At 36.6% G+C, this 14,178-nt stretch overlaps 1 protein-coding gene across 1 annotated transcript in view; it reads left to right on the forward strand.

The window, feature by feature from the left end:
- Positions 1–14,178, forward strand: part of NKAIN2 (sodium/potassium transporting ATPase interacting 2) — a 594,114-nt gene that overhangs the window by 54,477 nt on the left and 525,459 nt on the right. The window contains exon 3 of the mRNA XM_021716087.1: positions 10,740–10,745. Within this exon, the coding sequence (XP_021571762.1) occupies positions 10,740–10,745 (6 nt within the window). The remainder of the gene's footprint in view (positions 1–10,739; positions 10,746–14,178) is intronic.

Genomic DNA, 14,178 nt, shown 5'->3' on the forward strand with positions numbered 1-14,178 from the left:
ACTGTGTTTAAGTCTTACAAACAAATCATTTAATCTGGTAGTTATCCATATATGCTTAACATTTTAACAATTATTACTTGAAATGGAAACAAACGGAATATACAGGAATACAATAAATACATTTTGCTTCTAAATGCTGACTTGAATATTTACTTCTATATTATACAAATTTATAAACCTTAGTAAATGAAGATCTACAAAAATCTAAGCATAACCATCTAATGTTAAATTTTTTTCATATAGGGCCACAAGTTATTAATTCCAACCATTATATAAACACCTTATTATGAACAAAGATATATTGCATTTAAAATCAGATGTATTCGAATATATTTTGTTTCTTTGCTTATTAAGATTAAAAGTTTTATTTAAAAATAATATTATAGAGCATTACACTTGGGGTGCTCATTTTAAAAATAACTATCTTTAATTAGCAAGCATCAATGACTTAAAAAAGATAATAAATTGAGACGGGCGCGGTAGCTCAAACCTGTAATCTCAGCACTTTGGGAGACCAAGGCGAAGGGATTGCCTGAACCCCCTGGTTCGAGAACAGCCTGGGCAACTTGGTGAGACCTCATCTCTACAATAAATCAAAAAATTAGCTGGGCGTGTTCTGGCTACTTGGAAGACTGAGGCTGAAGGATCGCCGGAGCCCAGCAGGTCTATGCTGGAGTGGCCATGAGCATGCCACTACCCTCCAGCCTGGGTGATGGAATGAGACTCTGACTCAAATAATAATAATAATAATAATATAATGAAATGGATTTTAACTTTATATCTTGAAATAATTACAAATTTACAGGAAGTTACAAGGGTAGTCCAGGGGTCTCCTCTACCCTTCATTCAGTTTCCCCTAATGATTATGTCCTACGTAACTATAGTACAGTATCAAAAACAGGAAGGTTCTATGCCATTTTACCACGTGTGCAGACTTATGTGACCACCACTGTAATAAAAATGCAGGACTGTTTCACTGCCATGAAAATCTCCTTTATTCTACTGCCTTATGGTCATACTTACTCCCCTCAACTCCAGCATCCCTTATCCTAGCAATCACCAGTTTCTTCTGTATGTCTGTAATTTTGTCATTTCTAGAATAGTATAAAAATAGAATCATACAGAATGTCACCTTTTGGATTGGCTTTTTTTTTCACTCGCATAATGCCTTTGAGGTCTAGTCAGGTAGTTCTGTATAGCAATAATATTTTCCATTACCGTTGCTTAGTACTATTCCATGACAGGCTTGTTTAATCATTTGCCCATAGTAGGACACTTTGATTAGCTCCGAAAGTTGAGACTAGTCCAAACGAAGTTGCTGTGAACAGTCATGTAGAGTTTTTTATGTGGACATAGTTCTTACATCTCTGGAATAAAGACTCGGGAGTATAATTGCCATATCATACAATCAATAAGTTTTCTTTGAATTGTGTTATTTAAAAAACTGCCAAATGACTTTCCAAAGTGGCAGTAAAATTATATATCCCCACCAGTAGTGTATGAGAGCTCCAATTTTTCGGCAGCCCCACTGGCACTTGGTGTGGCCATATTTTTTTTTTTAATTTAGCTGTTCCAACAACAATTTAGTACTAGCTCATTGTGATCTTACTTTGCTTTTCCCCAATGGCTGGTAATATTGAAAATATTTTTCATGTGCTTATTTGCCATCTGTATAACAGCTTTGGTGAAATGTCTTCATATCTTCTGCTCACATCCTAATTGTATTGTTTGTTTTTGTACGGTTGACTGAGTGCTGTTTATATATAATAAGTATGAGTTATTTACCTGGTAGGTGGTTTACAAATATTTTCTCCCGTTCTGCAGCTTGTCTTTTCATCTTTTTAGTAGAGTCTTTCACAGAATGAAAGTAATTTGGATAAAATTCAGTTTCTCAAGTTTTCTGTTTTATGGATATGTTTTGGTGTCATCTAAGAATTCTTTGCCAAGTCCTTGTTCTCAAAGATTTTCTCTAAAATTTTCATTGTAATTTATGTTTTGCATTTAAATTTATGATTCATTTTGAATTCACTTTTGTAGAAGATATAAGGTTTAGGCAGAAGCTCATTTTTTGTGTATGGATATTCAGTTGTCCCCATACTATTTGTTGGAAGGACTATCCTTCCCCCCATTTAATTATTCTTGATCCTTTCTAAAAAATTACTTAGGCATATTTCTGTGGGAATATTTCTAGGTTTCTTTTATTTTCCATTAATCTACATGTCTATCTCTCTGCTGATATCACACTATTTTTATTGCTATTGCTATATACTGAACATTAATATTGGTATGGTCACATTTCTCACTTTCTTTTTTTTAAGATAGCTTTCAATTCAATTCTTTTAACAGTCTGCATAAATTTTATAATAATCTTACCTATATAAAAAAATCTCTTGGTGAGATTTGGATAGTAGTTATTTTTAACTTTTATGCAAATTTGGGGAATATTGGCATTTTTACTATAGTGAGTCTTTTAATCCATGAACATGGTATGTCTCTCCATTCATTTAGAGCATCATTGAATTCTTTTATCAGAATTTTGTAGTTTTTCACCCTACAAATTCTGTACATTTTTGTAGATTTACATGTAAGTATTGGGGATTTTTTGAGTGATTATATATAGTATCGCATTTTTAATGTCTAAGTTTATTGCTAGCATTTCAAAATAGAATATAATAATCTTGAAGCCTGTGACCTTACTTAACTCCCTATTAGTTTTAAGAAATATTTTATAGATTTCTTTTGAATTCTGTTATCCTTGTAATGCTTGCAGGGTTTGAAATAATATTTTCTGTTCATATCTGATGTTGTTATTTTTGTCTTTTTTTCAATTGCATTGATCTTTTAAGAATCATATTTTTTGTTTCATTGAGATATGTGACCAATAAGCACATGAAAAATTGCTTGACTTTAGGAAAACACAAATTAAAACTCTCAAAGATTCTTATTTGCAAACAAGAATAGCTAAAGTTTTAAAATCTTGGCAGTACTGATTGTCAGAGAGGCTATGTAGTAACTAGAATTATTATACATTGCTGGTCAATATGCAAAATGGTAAAAATACTATGGCAATGCCGGGCTCAGTGGCTCAGCCTGTAATCCCGTGTTTTGGGAGGCTGAGGTGAGTGAATTACCTGAGCCCGCGGGTTCGAGACCCACGTGGGCAACTAGGTGAGACCTCATCTCTACAACAAATCAAAAAATTAGCCGGTGTGGCAGCACACGCCTGTAGTTCCAGCTACTTGGAAGGCGGAGGCAGCACACGCCTGTAGTTCCAGCTACTTGGAAGGTTCACGGGAGCCCAGTAGGTCAAGGCTGCGGTGGCCGGGAGTGGCCACTGCACTCCAGTCTGGGCGACAGAGTGAGACTCCAACTCAAAAAAAAAACAAAAAACAAAAACACTATGGCAAATAGTTTGGCAGTTTCTTTTAGTGAAATGTTCTATGACTCAGAAATACTACTCCCAGGTATTAATATGTACCCAAGAGAAACTGAAAAACATGTCCACAGAAAGTCTGGCACATAAATGCCAATAGCATATTTATTCATAACTAAAAAGCAGAAAAAATCCAAATGCCATCAACTAATGAATGAGTAAACACACTGGATTTATTTATAAATAATAATTAAAGAAAAGATAAAAGGCTATTGATATATACAATAACATTAATCATTATTTCAGTGTGATCAGTTCAACAATATTGACTCCATTATGTGGAGTAAAAGAAGCCAGACACTGTACACTTTATGAGTTCATGTATATGAAATTCTAGAAAAGGGAAAACTAAGCTATATTGACACAATCAGAACAGTGGCATTCTTAAGTTGGAGTAATTATTGGGAGTGCTAGAAATGTTCTGTATCTTAAGGGGTAGGTACTGTTCACATGGGTTTATACAATTGCTTAAACTCACACAACTGCAATCTTAAAAACTAATGCATTTTATCATTTGTAAATTATACTTCAAAAAGCATTACATTTATTAACATGTGTTGATGCTTTTCATTAATTTTTATTCTTAATATGTGAAGTTGAATTCTCTTTTATTTGAAGAAAGTTTTATTGATTTGGGGTTTTAGATATTTTTCTCTTTTATTCTTTGCTTTTATTCTCTGGTGCCCCCTGTTCTATGTGTCTGTTTATGTGTGTGTGTATCATATTTTCTTCCATTCTTTTCACTTCTTTTATTATTTTTATTTTATCCTTTGCCCTTTTTTTGCTGTACATATTTTAATTCCAGCACCATTTCTGAAGTTTTTTTTTCTTTTTGGTCCAAACATCTACATTTTTAGATTTTCAGTTCTTTCAAAGATCTGGTTTCTTCATTTGTTTTAACTTATTCTGAAATATTAGAATGTAGTTTTCACTTTTTATGCCTTTTTTTTTTTGGTGGTGATTTTACTCTCATTTTTTTATTTTCTGGTTTAAAAAGAAAAAATAAATTGGAATTTCCAGGTCTTTTAGGAAGTTGTTTGTATGGAGAACACAGTTGGGTTCATTTGAACCCAAATATCTTTCACAGCTTCATCACTCCAGGGCTGCCTCCTCTACTGTTACCCCGCATGCCTCCAATTATGACTTTTTTGTGTAGCCTTGCCTCTGTCTCTCAGTACTAAGCCTAATTCAGGAAGGTTTTCTCCTCTTTGATTCTTGTGCTTCAAGACAATGCTTTCATCTTTTGATGGTGTATTTTGCAGTCACAGGACTTCCTCAGATCTGCTGTCTCTGGACACATTCCTTCTAGTATTTACCACTTCCTAACCCCCAGTGTTCTCATTTGCTCCGTTTGTTTGACTTCAAGCAGTGTTTCTTCAGTGATACACTAGACTTCTAGATAGTTCTGAGATCCTAGAGGTAGAGTTGCTAGATAGAATGCAGATGCCTGGTATTATTTAATTTTTCTAGTAACCAATAAATTTTTGTGTGTAAATATAGCATGTACTTTTTTTTATTTGCTGGGTTGGGTAATTCTACTAGGACAACGTATGTGTTCATGACTGTATCCATCTTCCTCACACCCTCTCTTCTTTTCTTCCCTTAGTGACCTTAGCAGCTTGGTTTTTGCACTAATACATGACTCTTGGTGTTTCATGAGCTTTCCAAGTACGGGTCCAGCATTCTGATCAATGTGAAATTCTTGACGCTAAGGAGTAAGATTATGTATGATTTAGTAGTTCTCTAGCTTGAAAGATTCATCAATTTTTTTTTTAATTCCCCCCACTTCCATTGTTCAGTTCTATTAGTGGTTTGGCCACATCCACACATATTCTGGGGTTTATTTGTATTGATTCCTAGTCAACATGTTCTGCTAAAGATACTATGTATTTTTTCTTTTCTTGCCTTAGTTTGATATGTTTGGTTTCTAAAGAAATTTTTGGAAAGATTATAAAACTACATAGCCACATCTCAGGTGTGAGCCAGGAGTCCCAGAATCCATAACTCTTAAAATACATTTTCTCCCTATGTTTTCTTTGTGTATAGGAACACAATCAATTTTATACATTGATCATCCTCCATCATTGATCTTTTAGTTCTAATTATGTTTGCTAATTATCTTGTAAATAATCATATAATCTATGAATAATGAAAGTTTAATTTCTTCTTTCTCAAATTTGTATGTATTTTTCATGTTTTCCTTAGCTTCCCTAAGACATCTAATATACTGTTGAATCGAAGAATTGATGGCAAACATTCTAGTCTCGTGTCTATATTTACCCAATTTTTAAATGTGTAATAATAGTACCCACTTAACAAGGTTGTTTGAGGAGTGAAAGAGGCAGTTGTAACCCACAGTCAATATATTACTAAATGGACAGTAACTGAAAGCATTTACCCTGAAAACCAGAAAAAGACAAGGCTCCCCACTCTCACCCTTCCTGTTCAACATAGTGTTGGAAGTCCTAGTAGAGCAATCAGACAAGAGAAGGATAGGAGGGGTATTCAAATAGGAAAAGAAGAAGTCAAGTTATCACTCATTGCTGACAATAAAATCTTAAAAAAAAACAAAAAACAAAAGACCTCCTTGCACTTATAAAGGATTTTGGCAAAGTCTCAAGGTACAAAATAAATGTGCAGAAGACAGTTGCATTCTTATACACCAAAAACAAAAAGGCAGAGATCCAAATAAAAAGCACAATCCCATTTACAATAGCCACAGAAGAAAAGAAAAGAAAAGAAATACCTCGACCGCCATCTTCTTAACCAGGGATGTGAAAGATCTTTACAACAAAACTACAAAACACTGCTCAAAGAAGTCAAAGATGGCAAAAACAAATGGAAAAGTATTCTATGCTCATGGATTGGAAGAATCAACATTATTAAGATGTCCATCCTACCAAAGGCAATCTCAATGCAATACCCCTTAAATTACCAATGTCATTCTTCTCAGACCTGGAAACAAACATACAGAAATTCATATGGAAACATAAACGACCACAAATAGCCAAAACAATCTTTAACAAAGTGGAAGTTATCATACTTCCAGACTTTAAACTTTAATACATGGTTACAATAATCAAAACAACCTAGTGTTGGCACTAGAACAGGCATATAGAAAAATGGAACAGGATAGAGATTCTGGAAGCAAAACATCAATTTCTCAACCAACTCACCTTTGACAAAGCCTCCAATAACAACTACCAGGGAGGGGAGAACTTATTCAGTAAATGGCACCAGGAAAACTGGCTGACCACATGCAAAAGAATGAAACTGGATCCCTACCTATCACCATACACAAAAATTAACTCTAAATGGATCAAAGACCTAAATGTAAAACTCCAAACGTTAAGAATCTTAGAAAATACAGAAGACACCCTTACACAAATCGGAATAGGTAACCAATTTCTGATCAAAATCCCAAAAGCCTATTCCACAAGAGACAGGTTAGACAAGTAGGACCTCATCAAACTGAAAAGCTTCTTCAAAGCAAAAGAAACCATCAAGACAGCAGGGAGACAGCTCTCAGAATGGGAAAAATATTTGCCAACCACATATCAAACAAAGGTCTAACATCCAGGATTTGCAAGGAACACAAACGTACCAAAATGGGGAGAAAAAAAAAGCCCCATTAAAAAATGGGAAAAAGACATGAATAGACATTTCTTAAAAGAAGATGTATGAGCAGCCAACAGACTCATGAAAAAATGCTCAGCCTTACTAATCACCGGAGAAATGCAAATCACAAATACGTTGAGATATCATCTAACTCTGGTAAGAATAACCATCATTAATAAAACAAAAACAACATGTGCTAGTGAGAATTTAGAGAAAAGGGAAGGCAAACATGGTGGGAATGCAAACTAGTTCAACCTCTATGGAAAACAGCGTGGTAATTCCTAAAAAACTAGAAATTGACCTCCCATATGACCCAGCAATCCCCCATCTGGGAATATACCCATAGGAACTTAAATTACACTACACATTAGATACTTGTACACACATGTTTATTGCAGCACTTTTTACAATCACAAAAACTTAGAACCATCCATGCTGCCCATCAAAACTGGGCTGGATTAAAAAAAAAAATGTGGTACCTATACACAATGCCATAAAGAAGAAGAAAATTATAGCCTTTGCAGCAACGTGGATGGATTTTGAGTCTGTCATACTCAGTGATCTATCACAGAAAGAAAGAACTGAGTACCACTTGTTCTCACTCATAAGCAGACTCTGAACATTTACTGTAGTATTATAAGAAAGATATTGGCACTAGCCACAAACTGCCAGGGGAGGGAGCAGGGCATATAACATTAACAGGCGTACCTGATCGCAAACCAGGCAAAGTGAAAACTAAAGAGAGGCCCAAGCTTTACCTGTACGATGGCCACTTGTATGCCTAGTCTGGAATTGTACCCTACATCCTTAAAAAACAATTCAAGGTAAACATTTTTCTTTTGTTAAAAAAAAGACAATTGTAATATTATTCATGCAATATTTGGTACTTATTAAACTAGTAACAAATTATAGCTATTATTTTTAAATGTCAAAAAGATTCCATGTTACACTCACAAAGGCATAAAGTTGTAGAGATAAATTAAAGACCTTGGGAAATAATCATTAGAATATGTATGAGGATATTCTCACACATAACCATATTACTTTGAACTGCTCTGTACTTAGAAAGAAAATATATTCGGAATAAGGAATAGATGTATAGTGGTTTTCCATACTTTTTGTAAATAAAAGGCCAGTTACATTTAAACATTTAAAATTAGCAGTTTGTAAAGCCTAGGATACAACGTGAGAGAAATCACTTCCTTTACAATGTGGGAAAGTATTTTTTAGGTGTGCATGGGGAATGAAAGAACAGGAAAGGAACAAAGCAATCTAAATGGAAAGAAAGATCCAGTTGAAGAAGCCAAAAGTGAGTGCAGGGATATATCATGTAGGAACAGTCTGAGTGTACAGCACTCCAGGGTCCAGCTTTATTGAGATCACGATACAGGCATTATTAATATGTTACTGGGCATTTGGAATGTAAACCCTTTAAAATAGTCATTACCTGTATAACTTTTTTAAATCTATGCTATTTGTATATTTCACAGAGTGTTTTAGATATTGATCCTGGTTTATGAATTTTTTACATATGTTTGAGCCCTGGTCTTATTTCTTACGGTACTACTTGTATTTCACTTTACGCTTATGGTAACTTCATTAAAGTGATTTGTGAAATCTCTCGTTTTTTTGGTTTTTTTTTTTCCTGGAGAAATTCAGGGAGCGTTCTCTTTGCAATAACCTATAGTGATTTCAACACATAGATCAGTTTCTCTAGGCTACAGACTAAGACGGAGATTTACGTGCAGCACATTTAGTGAGGTGTGCTCTCGAGAACAAAAACACAATGGGACAGACAAAAGCCTGTTGCAACACAAGCAGCTGCAACACAAGCATCAATTGGTGGCGTGGGGCGCTCTAAAGCCACAGTGGTTCTTTTGGTGTGTCTAAAACTGGGCATATGTGTACAAAATTGGGGAAATGGTGGGCAGGCCTCTGTGCTTCCCCAGGGACCTGTCATGGGATATAGGCTTTCTGCGGGGTTGGGGGTGAGGAGCATGACCTAGAGAGAGGCAACTCCCTTTGGCTGAGGATTCAACTACAAACCATGCTGGAAGAAAAAGTGCTTCATCCCAAAAGAGCGATCTGGGCAGCGTACCACAGGATTCTTGTGAGTCCAGACCGTGCTCTTCACGGCTGCACTTGCTTCAGATAATCATTCCATCCTACTTGGAAACTGTCCTTCCACATTGGTGGTGGGTTCCTTTTCCAAGGTGAACTTACAAGATTAGTGAGACAAAGGCAACCCCACTGCCGCAGATGGTCTTGGGGCGGCATTAGACACATATGGTTATCCAGTCTCTGTTGCGTATTCAGTATTCCCAGAACACTAAGCAAGCACTTCTCCAGTCTAAGTAACTTACCTAAAATACGAACGCTCAATCCCAAGGGGTCTAGGCCACTCTTTTATGTGCTTGTCAAGCTGTGGCAACTGCCCTGATGCATTGCCGTCAAAACTGGGTAGGTAGTTAGCAAGAGAGGCCCCGCTGCTTTACCTGGGTGCCAAATAGATTATTCCCTGGACCCACTGATGATCAGAGTCTATTGCTCCTGCCAGGAGAGTGGCTTCTTTCCTTCCCTCCTGGTCTCTTGCAACTGGGTGGCAGCCATAGCTTAAATTTAGTAGAATTCTAGCTTTATCTCCTACGAAAAGCATTTATCTCAGTAACCTAGGACCGCTAGACCCCAAGAGCCAAATCACAAATTCCCCAAGTATGTTATTGGGAGTGACGGTGAGCCGGATCACTCCTGCTGCAACTGCTTCGTTTCCAGATCCACAAATTCTACTTACCAGAGACTCCATTCCATGTAACCGTCGCTTGAAGAGGGCATTTACTGCATCCTAGAGGGAGACACCCTACACTTTCGCCGTATCATCTCCATGTTAGCACCTCATCTGCGTCTTCAAAAGTCAGATGGGTCTGTCAGGTTGACAGTGTCTAGCTGCTATGGGACCAGTAGATTCCATAGTCTTACTTTATTGTAAAGTAGGTCTGTTGTACCAATGCAGTGTCTAATGAGATCTTATGTTCATCGATAAAACATTCTATAAGGCCTCAGTGAGTGATCCTCCAAATCCTGTTAGTAGGGAAGATCATCCATACTCAGACTGTTTCAAATTCTGCCCAGATGAATCATTCTCACCTCTAGGGTACAAAGGGTCCAATGTAATCATCTGGTAACTGGCTGTTGGTCTTCTCAAGAAGTGATACCATATTGGGGAATAGAGCATTGCTCTGTTGCTAGCAGGCCAGTCATTCCGCTGTGGCTAAATAAGCCATGCCAGTTCACTCTTCTAGTGAGAATGTTGAGTTTCAGTGCTATCGAATGTCAAGAGTTATTGTTACTCTATCTGTGCTTAAGTGATGAAGCCATCAGGAGGTGATCTAGGTCCAAAGTTCTCCTTTAATGGCTGTTTCCCAGAACCACACCTGATTTCAGTGGTGGTTAGTCCAGTTTCTCTGGTAATAGACTCTGAAATGAAGATTTACATGCCAGAACAACATTTGTAATGGAGTAAGAGAAGCTGATCTGATTAGGAGGTAAAGAGAAATGATGTATTGGCAACAGAAAGCTCAACTGACATTATGCAAAGCACAGAAACTGGGCTGGGCTTCTTAAGAGTGTCTGGAATTGAGACAAGGGCCTGCCAGCTTTGTATTATACCTCAGCACCAACCAGTCATGAGATAAAAGTTGCTGCTGGAGATGTGCATAATCACAAGACACCTCACGCTGACCAAGAGTAGTTCCTGAGAAAGGATTTGGGTCTGAGCTGTCAACAGGCAATATTTCTGGTGGCTGGAGAAGAGATACCTGAACAGGTCCCTATAGCATCCACTACAGTCTGAGTACTAGAATGCTTTCTTTTCTTTTCTTTTTTTAAGTCAGAGTCTCACTCTGTCGCCCAGGCTGGAGTGCAGTAGCACACTCACGGCCACCGCAGCCTCGACCTGCTGACCTCAGGTGATCCTTCTGCCTCAGCCTTCCAGGTACCTGGAACTACAGACGCAGGCCACCATGCCCGACTAGTTTTTTTGTGATTTATTGTAGATATGATGTCTCACCAAAGTGCCCAGGCTGGTCTTGAACCCCTGGGCTCAGACAATCCTCTCACCTCGGCCTCCCAAAGTACTGGGATGACAGGCTTGAGACACCGCGCCTGGCCTAGAATGCTTTCATTGAATTCTGTTTCTTTCAAACACACGATTGTTGCCATGAAGTTTTGTACAGAAATAAGTATGTACTGAAAAATAAACTGATTCTTTTTTTCAACAAACAGGTAGGACTGATTATAAAAATGTCATTTCTACATGAAGATGACACCATTAAAATACCAACAATAAATAAAGCGCATGATTTTATAGGTCGTAGCAATGGGTTTCTGTCATCCCTCACATATATCTACCTTATAACACCTGTGGTCTTGCATTTGCAAGACGTGTGTCTCTGCTGAAACTTACGTTCTATGGACAAAGACCGGGAAAAACCCTAAGGAGGCTTCTATATAGGCATCCAATCTAAGAGCATGGCCTCATTATTACAGTATTCTGAACACCGAGGCTAAATAGTCATAGACTCACATAGTAATTGGATAAAAATACAATAATTATTTCTGGAGCCCAATTATAAAACTTGATTTCTTTTTTTTTTTCAACTTTTATTTATTCACTCTCTTTTAGGGGTACAGATGTTTTTTGGGTCACGGTAATGCATTGTGTAGTGGTGAAGAAGTTCGGGCTTTAAGTGTACCTGTCACCCTCACTAGTGCACATTATATGCAATAGGTAACTTTTCATTCCTTCCTCCCTTTGTGGCCTCTCCTTTGAGTCTTTAGAAAACACACCTGCCCTTACGTGTTTATTACAGCACAATTCACAATTGCAAAGATGTGAAATCAACCTAAATGCCTACCAGCTGATCGATGGATTTTAAAAAAGGGGAGGATACACACACACACACACACACACACACACACACACACACACCCTTCATGGGATATACTATTCAGCCATAAAAAAATAATGAAATAATATCTTCTGCAACAACTTGGATGGACTTGGAGACCATTATCTTAAGTGAAGTAATCCAGGCACAAAGAAACAAATACCACACGTTCTCATTTATAAATGAAAAATTGGCTTCTTATCCTGATTTAGACTAAACTCTATTTTACCCAGATGTCAGAAACATTTTTAAGAGGAAGATAGTTTTTATATACTTTATCTTTGAAACATATGTTTAGGCTTAATGATTTTAACTCTGCAATGATTTTTTTAAATGCACAATAAAGATTAGAAGAAACTAATATATGTAGTAAAACATAATGATCCCTTATTGGTACTTGGAGATCACTATTACTCGACTTTCTTTTCATTTTTTTGAAAAGGTTAACATACACTCAGCTCTCCTTCAAAGGGCATTTTAGGACTAAATGTATATTAGAATTTACATATTTTTGGGTATTATTTTAACATATTCCCCAAGGCCCTACCTCGTGACACCCACACATTTGTTCAAATAGTATTATTCTTGCAAATAATGTGACTATTTGATGGCCATTAGAAGACCGGATGGTTTTTCTCAAGATATATTTCTTAGGAAATTGGGAACACATCCTTTATAAAAGAGTTCATGTATAATGATACAAAAAGTAATCCCAATGCTAACACTTTTGGTTGATGTCACACTGCAATCATTATTTCCAATAAAAATGATGGACTGTCTAAGTGGCTGACATAAAGAGTGAGACATTCTGTTTATTGCTATCACCATTGTTGGACTAGCCCATGGGCGCTGCAAGTTAAGGCTTGTTATATGAGAAAAAGTATACTTCTCTGAACAAATAGCAATAAAATTCCTTTGCTCTCATCCAAGAATGTTAGTTTCAAAAGCAGATAGAACTAGAAGTACCAATATTTTCCAAATTATAGAGATAGATTCACCATGGCATTAAGATTTAAGCCGGGCTCGGTGGCTCAGCCTGTAATCCCGCGCCTTTGGGAGGCTGAGGTGAGTGGATGGCCTGAGCCCGCGGGTTTGAGACCCGCCTGGGCAGCGAGACCTCATCTCTACAATAAATCAAAAAATTAGCCGGGTGTGGTAGCGCGTGCCCGTAGTTCCAGCTCCTTGGAAGGCGGAGGCGGAAGGATCACCGGAGCCCAGCAGGTCGAGGCTGCGGTGGCCGGGAGCGGCCACTGCACTCCAGTCTGGGTGACAGAGTGAGACTCCAACTCAAAAAAAAAAAAAAAAAATTTAAACCCAGGTCTCCGAACATCTACATATACCTTTCTATTAAGTAGCACATTTAAATAAATAATACTCACACTTCTACTTATAGAAATCTAAATAGATTAATATACTATAGCAAAATATCTCATAATTCCAAAGAAAAAGTATACACCAAAAGTCATTTTGAAAGATTCTATTAAATCCAGTCTACTCAATATACAATATATTCAGAGCAGTTGGCCCCTCTGGTAAATGACAGTTATAAATCTTTTTTTTTTTTATTGTAAACTTCAGTATTAATGTTCAACTTTCTTTTGCTACATAAATGTCTACAAACAGAGGCTTAACATAACACGCATTTACTATTTCAAAATCCTAGGGACTATCATTCTTCTTACCACAATTAAAACAAGGAATAAAAAGTAAATAAATTTAAGAAAAATGCCAGACTGACTTTTAAGAACACACTTTTGTGATAAGTATTTCATTTATGATTCAAAGTTTGCTCTTAAAAACAAAATCCTTAATTCAGAAAGTAAGCTTATAACTTCATCCTTTTTGTTCTCAAAAACTAGAAAGGAAGTCAAAAGGACATTTTGACTGAACACTGCTACCATTTTCAGATTATAAAGTCATAGCCAAAAGATGCATAAGACTGAATAATGTTCTGCATTGAACCAAGAGCTTTTAAGAGTTTTTTTTCTTTTAGATTGATTGTTTAAAAAAAAAAGATTCTGTGTTCCATGATGATTCACTTTAGCTCTCCTGAGAGTAAACTTTCCTGTTATCAATGTTTCTGGTTTATATAGTATTCATTTAAATACAGATATTAAATTAATTAAAAGTCCAGTTATTTCAAGTTTTCCTTTGAAACACTCAGTAACATTTAAATTTGAA

The sequence above is a fragment of the Carlito syrichta genome, unplaced genomic scaffold (genome assembly GCF_000164805.1).
Source record: "Carlito syrichta isolate Samal-C Ts95f unplaced genomic scaffold, Tarsius_syrichta-2.0.1 Scaffold308155, whole genome shotgun sequence".
In the NCBI taxonomy this organism is placed as follows: Eukaryota; Metazoa; Chordata; class Mammalia; order Primates; family Tarsiidae; genus Carlito; species Carlito syrichta.